A 23,980-nucleotide genomic window follows, 5' to 3' on the forward strand; every position below is an offset into this window, starting at 1 on the left:
AATGAAAAGTAACTTTCGAAAATTATGTCAAATGAAAAAAATCAAGTGTAATTCGATATATTTATAAAATGCACTTTCAAAAAAAAAAAATTTTTTTTTTTTTGAAAAACTAACACTTTTATACAATAGTTAATTTTTTATATTTTTCTTCATATATTCCCCTTTCATAAATTTTGAATTCACATTTTAAAAATTAGCGATCACAGAGTGTTAAATATTCATCTCTTTTTTTTAATAATTTTGAAATTTGTTACCTATACTTTGCAATTTTCTCTTTTTTGATGATTGTATAACAATTTTAAATTTAAAAAATATAAAATCTAAAATTGTTTCATTTTAATTTCCTAAAAAGGGGAGAAAAAAAATTGCAAGGAATAACTAGACTCATGAAATATTCCATAAAAATCATTAATTAGAATTTCATTTGACAATTTTAATATATAGAACTGTTTTTTATTTCTTTAAATTAGTATTAAAGAGAATTTCTTTTTAAACGAATTTTTACGCCTGGTAAAAATTTCGGACCTATTCCCCTTAATTTTTGTGGGATTAAACCGGATTAGTCAGATAATTGTATGAAAAAAGTAAGAAAATGATCCGTGTTAGTTTGAAATTAGTCTGAACAAAATACGAAATCCTAAATCAGTTCTAAATAATTCTGAATATCTATGAAATTAATCAGCAAACAATCCGCAATAATATGAATACAAAACAGAAAAAATTTATCAGCAATAAATACGGAATAATTCAAAAAACGTATCTTAAGAAAAAAATTTCTTTGCTTGACAATTTCTTTTTTAAACTACATTAAATCAAATAATTGAATGCGCATTTTTTTAAATTTGTTGACGACTAATTCCTAAATTACAACTTTGACTATTGTTTCCAAGAATCAGGATTAATTTCGGACATGTAGTTAATTCCGGATTTACTATTTCTAAACATTTAAATTCCTTTTTCGACTTTTTTTTACATTTTTTTGACAAAATTTTTAACCCTTTGCGTCATGTACTTAACTTATTTTTCTAGTTTTAAAATTTACAAATTGATCGGATTAACTATAGAAACTTTTCGGGGTCGCTGATTATGAATCCGATGTTAGATTTTGAAATTCAAAATGGCCCATCCAATATGGCAGACAAATTTTGAAATATTTATCGGATTTGTTAAACAAAATACGTCTTTTTAGTATACAATGTAGATCTTCTTCAGATCTTCTTTATTTCAATTATTTAACAAATTTTTAATTAAAATTTTTCACTAAATTAATTATTTTTAATAATTTTAATGAAATTCTTCACAAATTAATTAATCTTAAATTATTTTTCAATTAAAAATTTTATGAAATTCAACAATTGTTTATAATTTAAACAAAAATTAAATGAAATTAACAAAACTTCCAATTTAAAATCTTTTAAAATTCAATTATTTTTAATGACTTTTATAATATTTTTCGAAAATTCAATTATCTGGAAGCATTTTGCAATTAAAAAATTTTTAATCTCAATTTTTGTCCTTAATTTTTAATCAAATTCTTCAGCAACAGAAATCACAGGAAAAATTTCAATTAAAAATCACTTGAATACAATTATTTTCAAAAATTACAATTTAAAACATTCTCAAATTTAATCATTATTTCTAAAAAATTTCAACTGTAACTCTTCCAAAATTTAATGATTTTCAATAATTTTTATACCTATTATTCTTCAAAAATTCAATTATTTGAAAACATTTATCAATTAAAAACTTTTAAAATTCAATTATTGTCTGTATTTTTTAATAAATTCTTCATCGCCAAAAATTTCAATTAAAAATCATTTAAAGTTCAATTAATTTCAAAAATCTGAATTGTAAATCTTTGAAAATACAATTACTTTCAAGAAAAATGTTATCTAAAATTATTTGATAAATTATTTTAAATTCTGTAAATTTAAGCAACCAAACTATTTGTTTCAGTCAACCAAAAAATATGGTTGAATGTTTTTTGTTGACATAACAAAAATGTTTAGTTGATCAAACCAACAGTATTTTTTATAAAATTAAAAATTTTATTCTATATTATTTCTTTTCATTTTATTTTTTTTATTATTTATTCATTTTCAATTTAACGTGTAATTTATATTTATCCAATTGAAATATTTGTGGATATTGAAAAATCTCATCTCCTGGGATCGAACCTCTGTTTTTAAATTGCAAGACGGGAGCTCTGACCACTGGACTATCCATCTTTGTGAGAGATTTAAACTAATTGTTTTCTTTAGGTACGAGCTAAGAGCGAATTAAATTATTTGATTATCATAAACAAATTTTGGTTAGGACAACAAACGATCATTTGGTTTTATAGACCAAACTATTTTGTTGCGTTAACCAAATTATTTTGTTATCGTAACCAAATTTTGGTTGGAATTTAAAAATGTTCAACCAAATAATTTTTTTGGGCTAACCAAATGTTTGGTTGTGATAACTCTTCAACTTTGTTTCAGCCAACCAAAATATGAAGTTTCAAATATTTTCATCAAATTTTCACAGTATTCTTGAACAAGTCGAAGGTTCCGACAAATTGTTAACCAAATCTGATCATGTGATCTTTTTTTTAATATCATTAGATTTAATAATCAATTTGGATTAAAATCGTATCTACTCATAAAATTAAATTAAAAATAAATTCATTAAATTCCTCTAAAAAAAAAATAGTTTCAAAAATTATTCCTTGCGTAATTCAAGTGAAAAAAAATCATTTATTTAAATTGAAAACAACATTAAAGAACAAATTCATGAAATCATAAATTATTTTTTTTAACAAAGGATCGTAAAGAAATTAAGATTAGTAGAAATTAAGTTCTATAAAAAAATTTCATTTAAGGGTTGTTTTGAGGATAGTGAGTAGGGAAATTTTTTTTAGCATCAGGTTAGTTATTTTCTATTTTGATAATAATTTTTTTTCATCCACTAGAAGTCAAATTCTTACTGTTCTGATATTGGGATGAAGGAAATGCGTCGCCTAAGGGATGATTTGAAAGACCACGATTCAAGCTTTAGTTTCTGATAAAAGAGAAGTTTTTATCACGTCAAGATTTTATCCCACGATTTTTCAAAAATTGCCAAAAACCCTGTTTTTAGAAACAGTAGTATTTAGTATTTTTCTCAAAAAATTTGACGTGATTTGTTGAGCGCGAAAATTCCCTTCGGAAATACCTAGTAGCATTGATTTTCCCGAAAAAAAAAGTTTAAATTTGCAGGCCTGTGTTATTTTAAGAAAAAAAGGATAAAAAAGATGAAACATTTTATTGCTTCCATTTACTTATTTAATAAACAATGTTCGTTTCACACTGTTATAAAATAATAAAAAAAGAAAAAAAAACCTTATTATTCAACAAAAAAGGAGGATACTTAAAATACTTGATTGAATTATTCACTATCTTCTTTCGACCTCTCCCTCTCCGATCGCCTGGATTTCTTCTTTCTTCGGCTTGGACTTCGTGATCTAGATTTATGTCTACGTGATCTTGAACGTGAACGATGTCGATGTCTGAATATTTAAAAAGAAATTTGAATCTCATTAAAAATAGTATTAAAAATATGCCAACTTATCAAATATAAAAAATTTAAATACATAATAAGATAGTAAATACAAGCTTTGGATCGACTTTAAAGCGCAAAAAAAGTTGTTTTAGTCGATTTACATTAGAAGAAAAATTTTAATAATTTCTTAATGGGTGATTAAAATTAAAATTGTAATTCTCTCTGTTCAGTCCAAAAATCTGGAGTACTAATTTATAAACCAATGTACTTTTAGTCAATTAGTTTTCGTAGTCACTTGTTCTTTTTTTGTCTCTCGTCCGCGCGACGAAATTAGAACAGATCCAATTGTACAATTTTGGAAAAAAATTATTTTGAGTTAAAATTTGTTGTTAAATAATAATTAATAAACATTTTGTATTTTTTTCTTAAAAGTTAGTGAACAATTCTAATTTTTATCCAATTTTTATAAACAATAGCTCATTTTTCTCTTTGAAAGATTCTCTATAATTCTACTTTTGTGTTTTTGTTAAACAATGGTTTATTTAAAAAATATAAAAAATAAAAATTTCATTTCTTTATTAACTTTTGAACAAAATATTTTTAATAAAATTCAACAAGCAAAATTGTAGAAAATCTTTTAAAGAGCAAAATGAGCTATTGTTTATAAAAATTGGATAAAAATTAGAATTGTTCACTAACTTTTAAGAAAAAAATACAAAATGTTTATTAATTATTATTTAACAAAACTCAAAATAATTTTTTTCCAAAATTGCACAATTGGATCTGTCGAATTTGGATGCAATAAATTTTAAATATATTTTTAGTTCTGTTAAAAACTACTTTTTAGTTTGAGGTTATTTTAGAGGGTTGAACCTCCTTAAGTGAACTTGGGGCGGTTGAAGTTGCCCACAATTGAACTGCATACAATAAAAGTGCATACGAGTTATTTAAAAAAAAATATTTTTGAATAAAAATTATATACTAAATACAATTAAAATGCGCACCGTTAAACTGCATACAAAGAACTGCACACGAATTAAAATATTAATATTTTATTTAAAAAATTATTACCGATTCAACTGCATACAGCAAAAGATCCCACAAATTAAATTAATTCAATTTTATTAAAAAATTATATACTGCATACAAAAAAAGGTATGCAAATTAATTTAAAAATGATTTAAAAACAAATTACTTAAATTGCACCCCTTTATTTAAGGCAAAAGTATAAGCAGAACAATTTTTGAATTTTTCTTTGGCGTCTGACTCAAGTTGAAAAAAATATCTTGTGGAATAAAAACTTTACTGATGAAATTTAAGTTTAATATTATCTTAAATTTTGAAAAACAACGATTTGTTGGTCAATCTGATTGTATTTTGAGACTCCTCTACTGAAAACTTACTAAAAAAGTGTGTCGGGGAAATATTTTTTTTTTTCCAATAACCTGTCTGATTATTAAAATATTTTCTACCATGTGCTCGACCATAATTAATTTCATGGATTATACATGCTAGCCAATCAAAACAAAAAATTATTCAACCAACAATTCCAACATTGCCAAGTCAACAGTTGTAGTTGGTGAAAATGAAAATTTTAAATTTAATCACCCTAATAAGAATAATTGCAGAGGAATTGAATAAGAATTTTTATTAAATAATATTTAAAAATTGGGGTCATCCATAAAGTATGTGATACATTTTTCGAAATTTTAACACCTCCCTCCCCCTTGTGATGCTTTTTCTATTTACGATTAACATGTAGTGTGATATTTTACTGACCCTCCCTACCCCCTAAAGCATCACATGCTTTATGAATGGCCCCAATTGAACATAGACAAATTTTTAAGAATTTCAAAAATTTTAGAACTAGAAAAAGTCGTAAAATCCGAGGTCTACAAATATAACTTATTTTTTGTATTAATAAAATATTGATGTTTTTTTATAAAGAAACTAAATAGGCATTTAAAAATTGTTCTTCCTTGCATTACAACACTAAAATTATTTTTGAGTTTTTGTTGTATTTGTTTCAATTAGTTTTAATATTACGTTTATATAGATTTTTCGTATTATTATTTTTGTTAATAAGAAAAAATATGAGAATATTTTTAAAAAATATTTTATACTATAAGCATAAAAAAAGTATGAAATTTAAAATACCTTTCTTTATGGCGATAATGTGAGCGTTCTCTTTCTCTATCTCGATCATCTTCTCTTGCTACAGATTCTTTCTCTCTTTCTCTGACCATTGACTCTTTATCTCTTTCTCTGTCACGATCTTTTTCTCGATCACGAGATCGAGATAAACTTTCCATATCACGATCACGATCCCTCTCCCAATCTCTTTCTCTTCCTTCCCTTTGATCACGCATAGACATTATGGGTGACATAGACATTGGTGGAATCATTGTAGAAATAGGTTTTGGATTAGACTCTTTATCTCCATTGTCTGATAATGGAATAGACAAATTAGCTGATGGCCAAGTCTGAAATAAGACAAAAAAAAAAAGATTTATTATGGAGACTCCTAAGTCGAAAAATGAAAAAAAAATCATATCTTTTTATTTGATTATCTAAAAGTAGAGTCAATCCCAACAAAAACATTTTCGATGCAAAAAGTTACGTCAAGCAAAAATTATTTTAACCATCCAAACAATTCGTGAAATGAAAGTTAGCCAAGTAAATTTCAGGATTATGTTAAGTTTTAATTAACTTTTTAAATATGAATAATTAAATTTTAAAATGGGAAATTACACAAATTATAATTTAAAAATATGCATGCAATGTAGAAAAAAAGGAATAGTTTTGGTCTAAATATGAAATAGAGTTTATAATTATTAAAATAATTAATTGAAATCAATTTTTTGTTTCAGAAAAATTTCTACCTTAGGCGTAGTTATGAAAACTTGATGTGAATTATTTTTTTTACCTATCCCAGTAAACGATAAAGGATTGACATGAATTGGATTGAATTCGCGAAGAGGTTTGGTGAATCCAGTTTAGCGACAAATAGGAATTGGAGCTATGTTACAATTCTCCTGAATTCGACAAGCCTCTATTAAACTGACGAACCCTCAATTCGTTCGATTTATATGAAGTAGTTTTCTAAGCTTTAATTCTTTTTAATTCTTCTGCACGAATTCATAAAAATACGTTAGTCAATTCGTTTGATAAATCACGTCCAATTCGTTTCAGTTTGACCAGACCAAATGCGTGTGTTCAATATTCGTACTGTAATTCAATTGAATTTGTCACAATGATTTTAATTTGTGACACCAAAAATCAAACTTTAATACTTATCAATTCGTCTTAACGAATAAATGACAAATAATATAAATTAATAAACAATTAGTTTACTATGTAACTTAGTAAAATTAATAACAAATATTTTATGAGAAAATTATTAATAATCTTAAGAAATAACATAATATTTTAAACAATTTTTTTAAAAATTTTAATAAAATTGTGTTTTTAAATTTGCACTTTTAATTTTTTTATTTTTAATTTATTTTTTTATTTAATTTCTTAAATTTGTAATATGTCAAATAATTTACAAGTTTACAGAAAATAACAAAATTTATTTGTATGGTTTTAATATCATTTAAAAATTTATAATTTTTTTTCACATTTATTCCTATTGATATTCAAATATTCAAATTAATATGAATTCCAGTTTCGACAACATAAATCTTTTTAATTTGACTGGACATATTAAAAGTCTAAATTCATTCGAATTACAGGTTCCTGATATTAATAATTCATTTCAATTCGTCGTGACAAATCAGTAAGCGGGATTCAGGAGAATTCAACCAAAAGTCAATTCATTTTAATTAGTTTTTTTACTGGGATACTACTGCAAGTGAATTAACGAAAACTTAATGATGGATATAAATATTAACAAATAAAAATTATTATTAAATACTTAAAAATAATTCACGCCAAGTTTTCATAACTGTGCCTACGATAGAAATTTTTCTTAATCAAAAAATTGATTCCAATTAATTATTTTTGATAATTATTAACTCCATTTCATATTAAGGCCAGGTCCAAGTGAGGCAGCGCCATCTACATTGATACTAAAATTTTGGAAAATTTTCAACAGCCTTTTTTTGAAAACAAGATGGTAAAATGCTTTTTCCTTTATGGATAATTGATTATTGGCAAGATATACACCAGCTAAAACTTTTTTTGAGTTAAAATAATAAAAAAAATTTCATGTCAATAAATTAAATATAAGCACTTTTTTCTCAAAAACTGTAACAGTACTTTCTCAGAAATCACAATCAAAAATGCAATTTATATTTGGAAAATTAATAAACGCTAAAAAATACACGACCTAAGATTTACCAATCACGAAAATAAAAAAAAAAATTTTATTAAATATTTAACATATTGATACTGCTTTACTGATTGTGACAGCCCTTTGGTAGATTATGTATTTCAGGTGGTTAGCAAGAGAGCCAATCTCCTCCTTTCGGCAAAACTGCGAAACGTCTGGTGACATATATAACCTGCCAAACGGCTGTCATAATGAGTAAAATATGTTATGTTAAAATACTTTTTTTTTGTTATTTTCGTGATTGGTAAATCTTAGGTCGTGTATTTTTTAGCGTTTATTAATTTTCCAAATGGAAATTGCATTTTTGATTGTAATTTCTGAGAAAGTACTGTTACAGTTTTTGTGAAAAAAAGTGCTCATATTTAATTTATTGACATGAAATTTTTTTTATTATTTTAACTCAAAAAAAGTTTTAGCTGGTGTATATCTTGCCAATAATCAATTATCCATAAAGGAAAAAGAATTTTACCTTCTTGTTTTCAAGAAAAGGCTGTTGAAAATTTTCCAAAATTTTAGTTTCAATGTAGATGGTGCTGTCTCACTTGGACCTGGCCTTAAGACCAAAACTATTCTTTTTTTCTACACTGCACGCATATTTTAAAATTATAATTTGTATAATTTCCCACTTTTTAAATTGAATTACATATATTAAAAAAATTAATTAATCCTAAAATTTACTTGGCTAACTTTTATTTCACGAATTGTTTGGATGGTTAAAATAATTTTTGATTGGCGTAACTTCTTGCATTGAAGATGTTTTTTTGGGATTTCAAAACCTTTTGTAAGTATCATTTAATGTCATGATTCAGTGATGAATCAGCTAAAAAGCATCTAGAGGATCTGATCATGTCTCTATCAGATCTATATTATTATTATGAATTTCAGATTTAAACAGTCGGATCAGGTCCCGCGTTCTTAAATTTTTCTGCACGTATTCTTTTTAAAATTACAGGGTGTCCAACGAGAAGTACAAAAAAATTCCCTGACTTCTTCCTGAAATTCCCTGACTTTTTCCTATCATTTTTTCAACTTTTCTTTATTAAATATTTAATTTAAAAAAAATGAAAAGTATCAAATATTAAAGTATTTTTCAGATAATAAAAAAAATTTCATTTATTAACATTATAAATTTTGTCTTGCACCAAAAAATTCATAAAAATGTTTATTTTTGTCAAATTATTAAAAAGTTCCCTGACATTCCCAGACTTTTCACTGACTAAAATATTTACCTGACTTTCCCATGACTTCCCTGACCGCTGGACCACGGTGCGCCAGAAGGTGGTTTAAATAAAAATGAATTGGCACTTAAAAATTCTTTTTGATTATGATTCTTAGATGAATAACAAACATTTCTCAATAGTTTTTAAAATCAGTTTACGTGCCCGATTTAAGTAAAATTGAGTTTTTATATAAAAACAGTGTTTTATGGGGAATCAGAATTTATTTAATCTAATAAATACATATAAATAATTATATTGCTGTAGTGTGTGTGTCCAATTTTAAAAAATTAAATTATAATGTTAAAAGAACGATTTTAAGAGTGACAAAATTTATTTAAGAGAGTCGAATGGTCTGTGAAATTTTTTGGCGAGAAGAGACCTTTAATTATCGCTCTATAAAAACGGCACTAAACGTGAAAATGATAAAAATTGATTTTAAAATACTTTCTTCTCGAAAGACGGACACTTTTTACAAAAGCAGCTAGAGATCCTTATCTTATATAAATTTCCTAAATCCGAAAGATTATGCGAATCCATACAAAAACACGATTGCAAAACGAAAAGTAATATAATGAGGGGTTCATTACCTCCTGCCGCCGTCAGATGGCAGCAGTATGCAGGGCGCACAAAGTCGCAGTTGTTATTAGATTACTTTTCTACTTTTTGTTTTGCAACCATGTTTTTCTATGGATTCGTACAGTCTTTTGGATTTAGGAAATTTATAAGATGAGGATTTTGGCTGATTTTGTTAAAAGTGTTCGTGTTTCGAGAAAAAAGTATTTTAAAATCAATACTATTTCACGTTCAGAGCGATAATTAAAGCTCTCTTCTTGCCAAAGAATTTCAGATACTGTTCGACACTCTTAATGCATAAATATAAAAACGAAACAAGAAAATAACTTCATTGTTAATAAATTTATATGAACCCAAATCTAAAACATCTATGATCTATACGCATATAAGTATACATTAAGTAAATTCTGGTTCCTCATAAAACACTATTTTTAAATATTTAAAACTCAATTTGTTTTAAATTGGGCACGTAAGCTGATTTTAAAACCTATTGAGAAAAGTTTTTTATTCATCTTAGAATCATAATCAAAAAGAATTTTTAAGTGACAATTCATTTTTATTTAAACCTCCTTCTGGCGCACCGTGGGACAGATTGTAACCTAATTGATATTGGTAAGTTTCCTGCTAATCGGTCAAGAATTATAGGCCTGGTGTGTCTAATTATCAAAAAAATCAAATTTTTTTACCGTAAAAAATTGAAAATCAAAATTTTTTTGAGTATATTCAGATGTCTTTGATTATATATCGAGATTTTAACATAATTGATATTTTCATAATTCTTTGGGATTCTAACCGGGGCATTCAAAGTATACAGACGCTTAAATGTGTCACTCTTGTTTAAACAAAAACTATTACTTATAAATGTGTTAATTGGAACTATCATTGGTCACCTGCGTTAAAAATTAAAATCTATATGAAAACTCAATTATTTAAATATTTAGTTATCTGGGAATGGCGTGAAATATTGTGAAATAATTTGATAAAAATGAAACTAAAAGTGAGAAGTGTAAACGCAAATCTTTTAATAATAGACAGAATTCTGAGGATTGACTTAAATAAGATTAAATTTTGGTTTAACTTGGAGATTTATTTAAAAGAAAAGTGGAAAATGTTATTTAGGAGATGAAAATTTAAAAATTTTGGCATACAAACGAACACATACTTGACTTTGAAGGACAGCAAGGTAAACAATGAATAGAAACAACAAATATATGCAAATTTTTTCTCTCACATCCTAAGAATACAATCCCTTATTAACTGAATATTAATTTCGTTTATTATTTAAATTTTGTTTCTTGTTCAACTGAAATTATTTTGTGATTGAAATTAATTTTGTGGATAAATATATAAATAATCATAATTTAAATATGAGGTATTATCATTGAGGGTCGGAATCCTGCCCAATATTTGCTCTTACAATTTGTTTTGTTTCGTCGATAGCAGAAATTATTTGCGGTTTATAACAAACAAATGAAGTTGACAATCGCACAGGAATGAATGTCGAAACATTGAATTTATTTTCCAAATAAATGCCAATTCTCTCAGAGTCTTAATTAATTAATCAATTAAAAAAAATAAAATAAATAAATAAAAATGAATAAATGGATTAAATAATCTGAATAAATAAATGAATTAAAAGATTTACTGTTCTATAAATGCTTTAAGGCTTACGCACACTGGTTTGAAATCAAAAAGTAGGGTTCAAAACAGTCTAGAGCCTACAAATCGCAACCGATTTTGGAATTTTTTTTTATATAATCTTTAATAAAATTGTAAGAGATCCCTCGAGCCCGATTTTTGATTTTCAATTTGCATAAATAATTATATTAATATAAACAAATAAAAAAAAACATACTTTTTACATATTACTCTAATTTTCAAAAAAATATGTAAAGTTTTTATTGTTAGGTATTTAAATTTACTCCTCTGGATCTCTGAATTGTAGAATGATGATATAGACCCATCCCTATTGAAAATCCCCACATGGGAAACCACATGGGAAACCACATGGGATCCTATGTCAAAAACTATGTAAAACCCCATTCCCCATATGGGAAACCACATGGGATCCCATATAAAAACTCATGGGAAATTGGGACAGGAATTGGCATAGGAAAATATCAAAACGAGGTTCCTCCATGTCATTTCCTATGTCAAATCCCATGTCAAATATCATGTTAAATACCATGTTAAATACTAATTGAGATCCTTTATCACTTTTTTGAAAAATTTTCCCATGTCAAACCCCATGTCATTTCCCAAGTAAAAACCTTTATCATTTTTTTGAAAAATTTTCCCATGTCATTTCCCATGTGAAATCTTTTATCATTTTTTTGAAAAATTTTCCCATGTCAAATCCTCTTTCGCCTTATCGAAAATACCCACATAGGAAAGCATATGGGAATCCACATGGGACACCATATGGTAATCCACATGGGAAATGGAATACGATTTCATGTGCATTCTTCCAAATGATAAAACAAATAGATTTAAGCATAGGAAATCATATAAGATTTCATATAGATTCTGAAATGTCAACCTAAGATTTCACATGGATTTACATATAGGAAACGATATAGGATTTTATTCGGGAATTTTTTAGTTGGCTGCTTTATGCAGGCGGCAGTTTACAAAAAAAATTAATTATTTGATTAAATATCAAATAATAATACTTCAACTCATCTGAAAATAAAAAAAAGTTTACTTTACTTCTGCCTTAGACTCTCAGCTTTTATAGTATTCCAGACTGATCTCAACTGTGAGAGAACATATTTTCACCATCTGGTGGTGAAACAATGAAACTATAATGACGATCAACATCTATATTGAAATTTCCTATGTCATTTCCCATGTGAAATCCTTCATAATTTTTTTGACAAATTTTCCAATGACAAATCCTCTTTCGCCCTATCGAAAATACCCACATGGGAAAGCATATGGGAATCCACAGAGGAAATGGAATACGATAAAGGATTTCACATGGCAAATGACATGAGGTTTGACGTGGGAATTGATATGGGAAAATTTTTCCAAAAAATAATAAAAGATTTCACATGGGAAATGACATGGGAAAATTTTTTGAAAAAAATGATAAAGGAATTCACATGGGAAATGACATGGGAAAATTTTTCGAAAAAATGATAAGATTTCACATGGGAAATGACATAGGAAATTTCAATATAGATGTTGATCGTCATTATAGTTTCATTGTTTCACCACCAGATGGTGAAAATATTTTCTCTCACAGTTGAGATCAGTCTGGAATACTATAAAAGCTGAGAGTCTAAGGCAGAAGTAAAGTAAACTTTTTTTTATTTTCAGATGAGTTGAAGTATTATTATTTGATATTTAATCAAATAATTAATTTTTTTTGTAAACTGCCGCCTGCATAAAGCAGCCAACTAAAAAATTCCCGAATAAAATCCTATATCGTTTCCTATATGTAAATCCATGTGAAATCTTAGGTTGACATTTCAGAATCTATATGAAATCTTATATGATTTCCTATGCTTAAATCTATTTGTTTTATCATTTGGAAGAATGCACATGAAATCGTATTCCATTTCCCATGTGGATTACCATATGGTGTCCCATGTGGATTCCCATATGCTTTCCTATGTGGGTATTTTCGATAAGGCGAAAGAGGATTTGACATGGGAAAATTTTTCAAAAAAATGATAAAAGATTTCACATGGGAAATGACATGGGAAAATTTTTCAAAAAAATGATAAAGGTTTTTACTTGGGAAATGACATGGGGTTTGACATGGGAAAATTTTTCAAAAAAGTGATAAAGGATCTCAATTAGTATTTAACATGGTATTTAACATGATATTTGACATGGGATTTGACATAGGAAATGACATGGAGGAACCTCGTTTTGATATTTTCCTATGCCAATTCCTGTCCCAATTTCCCATGAGTTTTTATATGGGATCCCATGTGGTTTCCCATATGGGGAATGGGGTTTTACATAGTTTTTGACATAGGATCCCATGTGGTTTCCCATGTGGTTTCCCATGTGGGGATTTTCAATAGGGATTAGTAAATTGCTATAAACAAATTGTTAATTTGGGCAATGATTTCAATTAACTTAAATGAAACTGATTACTCGGGGGTTTTCGGGGTCGTTGATCACGAATTCGATGTCAGTTTTTCAAAATTCAAAATGGCGGATCCAATATGGCGGACAAAATTTTAAAAATCGCTTAAATTCGCTTAAATTTGGTTACTCGGGGGTTTTTGGGGTCGCTGACCACGAATTCGATGTCAGTTTTTCAAAATCCAAAATGGCGGATCCAATATCACGAACGAATTTTCAAAAATTCATTGGATTCGCTTAAAAAAGTTTTCTTAGAAGACATTTAAAATTTTTAAAAAGACTAATGTATAATTTATATACAGTAACAAAAAGACCTAAATAACAATTTTCAATCGAATTTAATTTTTACAAAATTGTCTACCTTATTGGATATGCTATTCGATTTTGATTTTTTGAAAAACAAACATCGAATTCGTGATCAGCGATGCCAAAAACCCCTGGGTCACTAAATTGAAAATCAAAAATCGGGCTCGAGGGATCTCTTACAATTTTATTAAAGATTATATAAAAAAAAATTCCAAAATCGGTTGCGATTTGTAGGCTCTAGACTGTTTTGAACCCTACTTTTTGATTTCAAACCACTGTGTGAGTCAGATACTAACGATCCGGCAACAAATTTAAGGATTGCGGCATTAACCCTCAATCCAGATCAATTATGGAAATTAAAAAATTCTTTAATCAACACAATATAATTATTTGAATCACAATTTAATTTAAGCTCGATTACATATACACTACCGTCGGAAATTGTCGATACGATTAACGTGCGAGGAGTGGAAATTCGGTGCGGACTTTAAAGCAAGATATTTTCAGTTAGAAAAAAGTTAGAGGTTTCTAACTTAGATGGTTGGAAAGCTGATAAAGTTCTGCTTCTGAATGTATATCAAGAAAATTTTTTTCTTTTTTTTTGTATTTATAACACCGAAAAGATTTCAAGAAAAAATTATGCAATTTTCGTGCATTATGCATATACAGCAAATATTCATGATACTTGACCACATTCAATTTATTTTATGGCTATTTGACCTTCGGAGACAACAGGCCATTAACCAAAACCAAATCAAACCATAATTCTTTGGGAATCCTCCCATTTTCACAACAGAAATTATTTTTTGCAACACTAACCTCTAAAGTTAAATTTTACACACCGAAAAGTGTGTGTAAAGAAGCTCTTTTTAAAACGGTGTGTAAAGTAATTCACTTTACGCACTGAAATTTTTCTCACATTACTATAAAGGATTGTTTTTAGACCATACAAAACCACAAAATTAAAAAAAGAATTTTTCATGTAACTAAATAAAGTAAGATATTTAGCAAAGTATGTAATTTTGATTTTTTAAACATTTATGTAGAAATTTTTCCATAATTATTTGACTTCCTGCTTTCTTTTTATCTCAATGAATTCTTCATAATAGGTACTTAACTTTAGAGGTGGGTGTTGCAAAAAATATTGTATGATACACGTGCGTAAATCTGATTATACTCGTATATAATCACTCACTTTTCGCACATGTATCATAAATAACTATTTTTTACATTCTTTACTCGGCAAAAAAAATGCGATTGCGATTTTTCGTCAGTTAGGCAAATTAATTCTGTTAAATTTTGATCAGTCAGCATAATTTTGTCCAAAAAAGTACTGTTTGTCACACTGTGCCCCATGGCGAAAAAAAAAAATTTTCTTACTTACCGGATCACCACCCCATTGTCTGTCTTGAGTTGGTTCATAGCTTTGATAGTATGGATCAACTTCTGGTACGAAATATGGTGCTGGCTCTTGATATCCAGGAGGTGGCATATCAAAAGTCGGTGGCGGAACAGTTACCGGTGGTGGAACACTCATGTCAGGAAATCCAGGTTTTCGCGAGTACTCCCTTCTATCGGCAGTCATAACTTGAATGACATTTTCTTTTGGTGGTGATTTATCAAGATTTCGTCGTGATGCCAAGCCAGTACTACCAATTACATCGATAGTTCCCGCCATTTTTCTCCCAGGTGGTGGTCCAGCTCTTTTTGGCCCCATAATACCCGAATATTTACTATTGTAATTGGTTATTGTTACTTGTGGTACTCTTGAACCTAAACTTCCGGTATTACCAACACCGCTACCGGCATTTAAAATTAATCCAACGCCCGATTCACTTCTCATGCGTTTTTGACGTTCACAATAAGCACGCCATGTTTCTTCATTGAAACCATAATTAAAATAATCAGTGATATCGGCACCGGGTTGACGCCAAGGTTTATCTTCCAATTGATCGAGATTAAATTCATGTGCAGGAATGCCATTTATCACACCAATTGTTTCAAATTCATCAATACTAAATTTCCCAGGAAGCTTGTTTATTTTTTCAGGTACATTACCAGAAGTCAAAAGACCACTTCGTTTTATATTTAAACTACTGTAAGTTGGTGCTGATTTAATGTCACCAATAACGACATGTACATCATCATCGGAATCAGAATCACTTGCCGGTTCACCGTCGTCTTGATTAACGTTGTCTTTTGTTCCATTTTTATTTATTCCTGCATCATCAACGTTAGAATCATTCAAGTCAGATTGCTCTTCGCGTTCTAAAGTGCTCAATTCTTCGGAGAGATTCTGAAAAAATACAAATTATCAAAATAAGATTGTATTGATTAACTTATTTTATTACAGTTGCGGGAATAAAATAGTTTCTTTCTGATTTTTTTTCTTTTTTTTATAGAAATCAAATAATATCCAACTTATATTTTGGAGATAAAATATTAAATTATTACAAACTATTTTACTAGCTTTAAGGCTAGCTTTTCGTAATCGGCATTTTTACACTTAAAAGGGTTAAAATAGTCAGCTTATGTATTCAAAAGTATGTTGAAAAAGTTTCTACAGCGAAATTCTGTGTCCTTTCTGTGCTACAGGCACAGAGAAGAATGAAGCTTGCTCCGAGTAGCGAAACAGGTTGGTAACGGCGTCGCTGAGAAAATCCCTTTGTGAATTTATGATTTGAGTTATGAAGAAGAGGAAGGACTAATGTATGGTGAAGGAATATCAGATTAAAGTATAAGCACTTTAAATGGTTTTTTCTTATAATTATTTTCAAATTTTCGATAATTTTTTCAAACGCGTTTTTCTCGAAACAGGATTTTTGAAATTGCTGTGCAGGATAGCTCAAAATGTTATTGACCGATTTCGAAAAAGAAAATTGCAAACTGTTCGTTATTAAATTTATTATTAAGTGAACTAAACGTTTGAAAGAAAAAAAAATTTTAATACCTTCTTTTTTAATCTCAAAGACGCAAAAAAATATGCCAAAAATCAAACATTAACTTAAAAGTAGTGTCAATTTTTCAATATTTTCACTTAAAAGTTAGTTCAATTAATAATAAAATTTGTATAAAATGTGAATAACCTTCAGTTTTTGCTATTAGATCAAATTTGTGGACTCTACCATGCACAGCAATCATAAACTCAGACGGCACAGCTCCAGGTTTAATAGTTTGGAATGTTTTAAAAAATTGTGAGACACAGATAAATATATTTGCAACATAATGTCATTTTTGCATTTCATTTAAAAAATGTTATCCCTTTTGAAAAAAATCCCGAAAAACGGTTTAAAAAACAGCGTCGTAATGTGGTTTCCCCCCTTAAGAACAATCACTTCTTTCATTTATAATGCCAACTCGAATCAATAAACGTAAATTCAATTGATACATGTGAAAATTCTTTTCGCTTCCTCCCAATACTTTTTTTTACTGGGGATTTAAATGAGTGATAAATTTTAGCGTGTAAACCAGAAAAATGAACCAAATTAAGTAATATTGCTCATTTTTGGGGTTTTTGGGTTGCTGATTAGGAATTTCATTATTTTAAGTGAGATTTTCAAAATTAAAATAAATTATTAAAACTATGTATCTGTTCTTGCCACAGATATTATTAACCCCATCGTTGGCCGAGGGAATTCGACAAAATGTATTAAAAATTCTTTTTTTAGGAAAATTTGTACCTAGAGATTTTTGAGAGCACTGATTACGAATCCAAAAAAATGCCACGCAGGGCACAAAAAATTTGACTAATATGTATATTGTATATGATGTATTCCACGCCAAAGTGAAAGTTTATCTGCAATTGCATCTCCGACTTTTTTGAGATTTTTTTTTCTTTTAGTACTAATTGAGACTAGCTTCCATGAATTTTTTCAAATTTTTTTAGCAAGCCATTTTCGAGTTATGAAATTTTCAAAATTGGAGAATTTTCATGACTTTTAATTTTTCAATGCTCATAACTTCCTTAAAAATGCATCAATTTTAAAAGTTTTTTTTTCAAAATGTGTGTTTTTAAACGTACTTTGCAAAAAAAAATCGAAAATTACTGTAAAATTTTTCAGTTTTAACCCTAGAAGGAGTAACTGGGGTGTCTAGACACCCCAAGCAACATTCAAAGTATGTTCCTGACTTAACCAATCATATTTTCGCGATGGGACCATAACGATAATTTAATTTGTACATCTGACAGTTGATCTACGGTAATGCGCGCGAAATTTCTGCACCACAAACAGCTCTGTATCAAATTAAAATACATGTGGGGTATATTTACACCCCAGTTACCCCCTAACGTTACAAAATTGACAAAATAAGTAAATTTAAATTTTATGTAAAATCTTTTTTAATCAGTTCAAATCATCTAATAGACTAAAAATTTATAGGTTGTACATAAAAATAAGTTGTATTTAAAAAAAAAAATATTTTTGAACAAATTATATATTGTTAGAAAAAATAAACATTTTTTATTTATAACTTCATATGAAATTTCAATTGAGGATTATTACTGATAATAATATATTCACATATATTATATAAATATTCAATTCGTAAAATTTTATATTTATAACACCCATTCTAATAAATATTAATTGATAAAATCTATTTTATAATTAATTTTTGTGATTTTTTCAATTGGTCAATTTTCTTCAATTTTTTTTTGCACTTCAGTTGTTCAAATAATTATATTTTTTTAAAATAATGCAAAAACCAATATTTTTTTCTAAAAGTGTATCTATTCACCTTTCAAAATCTAATCGATTTTTTTTAAATAGTCAAATTTTCGAAAAACTACAGCATTTTTTAAAAAAAAGAAAATTTTTGCAAATTTTTCGGTTTTTTTTTCGTTTTTGCAAGTTTTTTTCAACTTTTTTTTATTTTATCAAAAAATCAGTGAAACTATTGTTTTCCTTACTAAAAAAGCAATAAAAATTACTATATAATTAATTTTATGTTAAATAGAAACGTTTTTACACAAGTTTCAAGTTGGGGGTGTCTGGACACCCCAGTTACCCTTTAGAGGGTAAGAAAATTCAGTTACTTCTTCTAAGGTTAATGATAAAAAGTCATTTTTCTCATTTGACGTACTGATCGATTTTTTTCAAAATTTTTTCAAAAAAAGTACTTCTTTTTACGAAACTTTTAAGCCTAGCCCGATAATGGACAAACAATTTTTACAATATTTTCGGAATTTTTCAAAAATTTTTGAATTTTTTAAATTTATTTTTGTTTTTTTTTATACTACGTATTTTTATGTATTTTGATGCGCTGATTACGAAAATCATAGTGACAATACCCGAAAATTTGATTTTTATGGTGAAAACCATAAAAAAGTTTACATTTTCTATTTAATTTTTTTTCTTGCATGATTTAGGGTTTAAACTTATTCTAAATTATTGAAATTTGAAAAAAATTATTTTTGTCAATTTTAAAAAAAGTAATAAAGAGTATTAAAAAAAAGTATTGAGAGTAAAAGGAGGAGGGCCCATAAGCCTTATATTTAGGCAATTTTGGATATTGATTTAAATGATTGAAATGTATTCTTTTACAAAGTAGAAATATATTTTTGATGATTTAAAGTAAAACGGGAATTTTGAAAATACGACTTCAGATTCGTAATCAGCGATCCTAAAAAACCTCCGAGTAACAAGATTCAAGTGAATCCAACAATTTTTTACAAAACTCGTCCGCCAAAAACTCTTCGTTTCAAAGGGTTAATATGACTAAAATTCCCCCGTTTCACCTTAAATCATCAAAAATATACTTCTTGTTTGTAAAAAAATACACTTCAATCATTTAAATCAATATCCTAAATGACCCAAATATAGGGCTTATGGGCCCTCCTCCTTTAAACCAATAAAAATTTAAGACTTTTTCCATTTTGCTTCCTCGTGGAGGAAGCTTTGTATTCGTTTCGTTTATAAAATTTTTAAAAATGGTGAAAAAAAATTTTCCTCTATATAAAAACATGTTATATGAGATCCTGATCAATTTTCCGGATGTATGTATGTATGTGTGTGTGGATCGTTTTTGTGAACACGTTATCTTTAACAGTTTTTATTGGATTTGGATAAAATTTGGTAGGCCTTTTTAACACATTAATCTCTCGAAAATGACGAGAGGATTTTTAAAAATACCCCAAAAAAAATTTTATCGTCTTTTTTCCAAAAATTTTTTTTTAATCGAAAAATTTAAGTTAATATATAATATAATCGTCCTCCTTACGTCAAGATGAATCGATTGATATACAGGGTGTCACATTTTAATCTATTAGGCCTAATTAAGGTCATTTAGGACAAATTTAAGGTCATCACTGAATATTCCCCTTTAAGTACAACAACTTTTGACTGAAACATGTTTTTGTAAAATTAATTAGTTCAAAGTTATTTCTTCTAATACAATAAAAATTAAATGACCTATTTGTCCTAAATAGGTCGACCTATCGAAAGAAAGTGCATCAATGATTTCGACATGGAATTTCCTGCTTTATCGATTTCCGGAATAAAAAAGTAGGTGGTTCCATTTTAAAAAAATGAGTTGACCTTAAAATGACCTAATTTAGGTCAAATTGAAGTTTACCACTGGATGTCCCCCTCTGAGCACAACAACTTTTGTCTAAATCATTTTTTTGTAAAATCAACTGATTAAAAGTTATTTCGCCTGATAGATTAAACTGGGACACCCTGTACATAAAGTATAGATTTGATTGAAATTTAAAGAATTACCTAATGAAAGTTAAAAAGTAAAAAATTCACATTTCAGCTAAAAAATGTTGTGTTTATTTAAATACATGTTTATATATGAAATAATTTTATTCCCTGCATTGAAACGAATTGGTTGGTATATGTAAAGTATAGATTTCATATAAAATTTGAGAATTAATAAAAATTGAAATATCGAAAATTCATATTTTAGCTAAAATTCTTCACTAAATTAATTATATTTAATAATTTTAATGAAATACATCACAAATTCAATTATATCAAAATTATTTTTCAATTAAAATTTTTATGAAATTTAACAATTGAGGGCCTCCATGCAATAAGGGGACGAGCGCGCCAGTAGAAGTCCCCACGGACGGCGCGCGGCCGGCTGCGCAAGGAGACAACGAAAATCACGTTCGTCCCCTTATTGCATGGAGGCCCTCAATTGTTTATAATTTTAAAAAAATATCACAATAAAATTGAATTATTTTTTAAAAATTTCAATTCAAAATAAACTAAAATTCAATTATTACCCGAAATTTTAATTCAAAATCAATGAAAAATCCAATAATTATCCAAAATTTTCAATTTAAAATTTAATTATTTACCAAATTTTTAATTTAAAATGAAATAAAATTCAATTATTTTATAAAAATTTCTATTCAAAATTAATTATCCAAATTTTCAATAAAAAATGAACTTAAATTAAATTATTATCCAAAATTTCAATTAAAATTCAATTATTTCCCAAAATTTTCAATTCAATTATTTTCCAAATTTAAAATCAAATAAAATTTAATTCTCAAAAATTTGAATTCAAAATTAATTGAATTTTCAATAATTTGAATTTAAAAGCATCTAAAATTCAATTATTTCTAAAATTTTCCATCGAAAATTTTTTTTTTGAATTAATTAATTAAAAATCACTTAAAGTTTCAATTAATTTCAAAAATCTCAATTTTAAATCTTTGAAAATTCAATTAAATTTAAAAAATGTTTTCCAAAAATTGTTTGATAAATTATTTTTATTTCTGTAAAATTTAATAATTGTTTGAAAATTAACAATATCTTTTGAAATTTAATTATTTCTAAAAATTTCAACTTTAACCCTTCGAAAAGGATTATTATTAAAAAAAAAATTTTTATTTAAAAATCTGTAAAATATTTTGTAAACAAATCCACTTTTTTTTGGAATATAAATCGACTAAAACGACTTTTTGTGTCTTTAAGTTGATTCGAGGCCTGTGTTTTTATAATTAATATTTAATAGGTATTTGTTGGCCCCTGGTACCTTAAAAATTAATTTTTAAAAATTAATCATTTTCAAATTACTATCATGTACGAAATTTCTTGGCGCATCTTTTTTCTCATCAGAAATTTTTTGTATTTGTATACAATTTTTGAATGAATATACAACTTTAAAAAAAATTTCGTTTGTAAACGTTGTGTACTTCAGCTTCGTGAATTGAATTTTGGAATTTGGAATTTTAAAGAAACTTATTCCCAAATTTGGAAACACGATTATCCAACTTTGGCAAAAATGAGAAAAAGAATTGTCAAAATTTGACACGTCATAAGATTACTATTCAACAAAACACGTGAAATCAGAAAAGGCCAACTTCAAGTTAGGACAGAAGGACAGACCAAGCATTTTATTTTTATATAATATTTGTGTTAGGACTGTTTGTTTATCATGTGGTTTTAAATAATCTCTTTTATTTTCATTAATTGTTTTTTAGAAATCTTTTTGTTTGTCCGTTGTAATTTTCGAATATTTCAAGGACCCTTAAACCACTCACTACAAATTCAGGAGTAATAATTAATTTGAAAATTAATTAAACTGACTAACAATTGAAATAATTATGTCTTTAAATAAATAAACTCAATTGTTAATAAATTAATAGACACTTATTATAATCTGAATATTCTCGTAAAAAATTCTGACAGTAATATTAGACGAAATAATTTTTTTGAGGTTAGGTTATTCGTTTAGACGGATGTTTAATATAATTTAAATGGTTATATTCAAAATTCCGAAAAATATTGAAAGTATAAAAGTGTCATGTCATTCAATAGTATTGTTATTAATTAAAGATTTCAACAATCATATAATCAATACATTATTTAAAATTAAAAATAATTGAGCAAAGTAGAATATTCAATAGATTCCACTCGTAGCCAGTGTAACAAAGAAGTGATAGCTTTTATTCAAATAAAAAATATTGCAAGTTTTAGAGAAAGAGAAAAATAAGACGAAAAAAAGAAAAAGTTGATATAAACTGAAGTTGACAGTTTTATTTACATACCACTGCATTGCCGTTTTCTACATTTCTTTCATTATCGAGATTTAAAGAATCTTCTTGTGGTTCGAAAGAAGCATCATTTCCATCAGTTATGGAATTAGTGGCTGGATCCGTGCACTCTTTACTATCTACCGAGTCGCCGTATAACCATTGATCCTCATTTTCATCTGCCATTTTTTACGAGTTTTGATGAAATACTTTTCATGAAGAACTTTTTTTTAAACAAAATTTGTATGTACTGCAGATTTCTTTTTTACAGGCCCAAATAGCTGGAGCACAGCTGTTAAATGCAAACACCTGAGATCAGGGATGTGCAGGTAATATACTTTGAATCCCTGTTATTTCCAAATCATGTTTGTAAAGTAGAACCTCCAGAATGTGACACAATCTTCTTTTCAGTTAAAGGTGCTTTCATACCACTGTTGGTTTGGACGAGGAATGAATGGTTGGGTCGTTTCCGAATTGGGAATTTTAGCGCACTTTTGATAAAGTGAATACTCGGGAAGTGTGCAGTGCCTTTAAGGTGCTTTTATACCTCAAATTTCGATCGGATGAACATTATTTCTGGACCGTGAAAATGCGTGAAAAGTCATTTTCACGGCGGGTATTTTTGAATTGTTTTATACAAAAAATGTTTTCTTAAGAAATATAATATTAAATAATTGTTTTAATATGTAAGAACACTTTAAAATAGTGATAGAGAGATGATTTGATTAAAAAATTTAGCAAATTTTGCTTTAAAACGTTTTCTGCTACAAGAAAGTGTAAAATGGCGATGATTGTGAAATGGTTTATACAGTGCTTCTTCCTTGTGAGTGTCTCTCAGAGTTTTGTTTATGTTATGTCGGTTCTTTTTAACTTGTAATAAATAATGAGTGCTGAAAATAAATCGGTAAGTTGAAATGTTTATTAAATAAATTT

The 23,980-nt window shown here is 27.3% G+C and overlaps 1 protein-coding gene across 1 annotated transcript; it reads right to left on the reverse strand.

Annotated features, from left to right (window-relative positions):
• Positions 1–3,270: 3,270 nt before the first annotated feature.
• LOC127285721 (pre-mRNA 3'-end-processing factor FIP1) lies at positions 3,271–23,373 on the reverse strand. The gene is made up of 4 exons (XM_051311859.1): positions 23,063–23,373; positions 15,443–16,354; positions 5,680–6,005; positions 3,271–3,529 (listed from the first exon to the last, which is right to left on the reverse strand). Exons 1-4 carry the CDS (start codon positions 23,231–23,233, stop codon positions 3,409–3,411), a joined length of 1,530 nt encoding a protein of 509 aa, XP_051167816.1. The 5' UTR covers positions 23,234–23,373; the 3' UTR covers positions 3,271–3,408.
• Between the last annotated feature and the right edge of the window lie 607 nt (positions 23,374–23,980).

This window comes from Leptopilina boulardi, unplaced genomic scaffold (genome assembly GCF_019393585.1).
Source record: "Leptopilina boulardi isolate dan_hultmark-lab unplaced genomic scaffold, ZJU_Lbou_2.1 LbouV2_341, whole genome shotgun sequence".
Classification (NCBI taxonomy): domain Eukaryota; kingdom Metazoa; phylum Arthropoda; class Insecta; order Hymenoptera; family Figitidae; genus Leptopilina; species Leptopilina boulardi.

Excerpts from the sequence above, each read along its gene's own strand:
- LOC127285721 (XM_051311859.1), bottom strand. The coding sequence starts at position 23,233 with ATGGCAGATGAAAATGAGGATCAATGGTTATACGGCGACTCGGTAGAT. Across the intron at positions 6,006-15,442 it reads GACAATGGGGTGGTGATCCG|ACTTGGCCATCAGCTAATTT; the intron begins GTAAGTAAGAAA and ends GTCTTATTTCAG. Across the intron at positions 3,530-5,679 it reads CATTATCGCCATAAAGAAAG|ACATCGACATCGTTCACGTT; the intron begins GTATTTTAAATT and ends TTAAATATTCAG.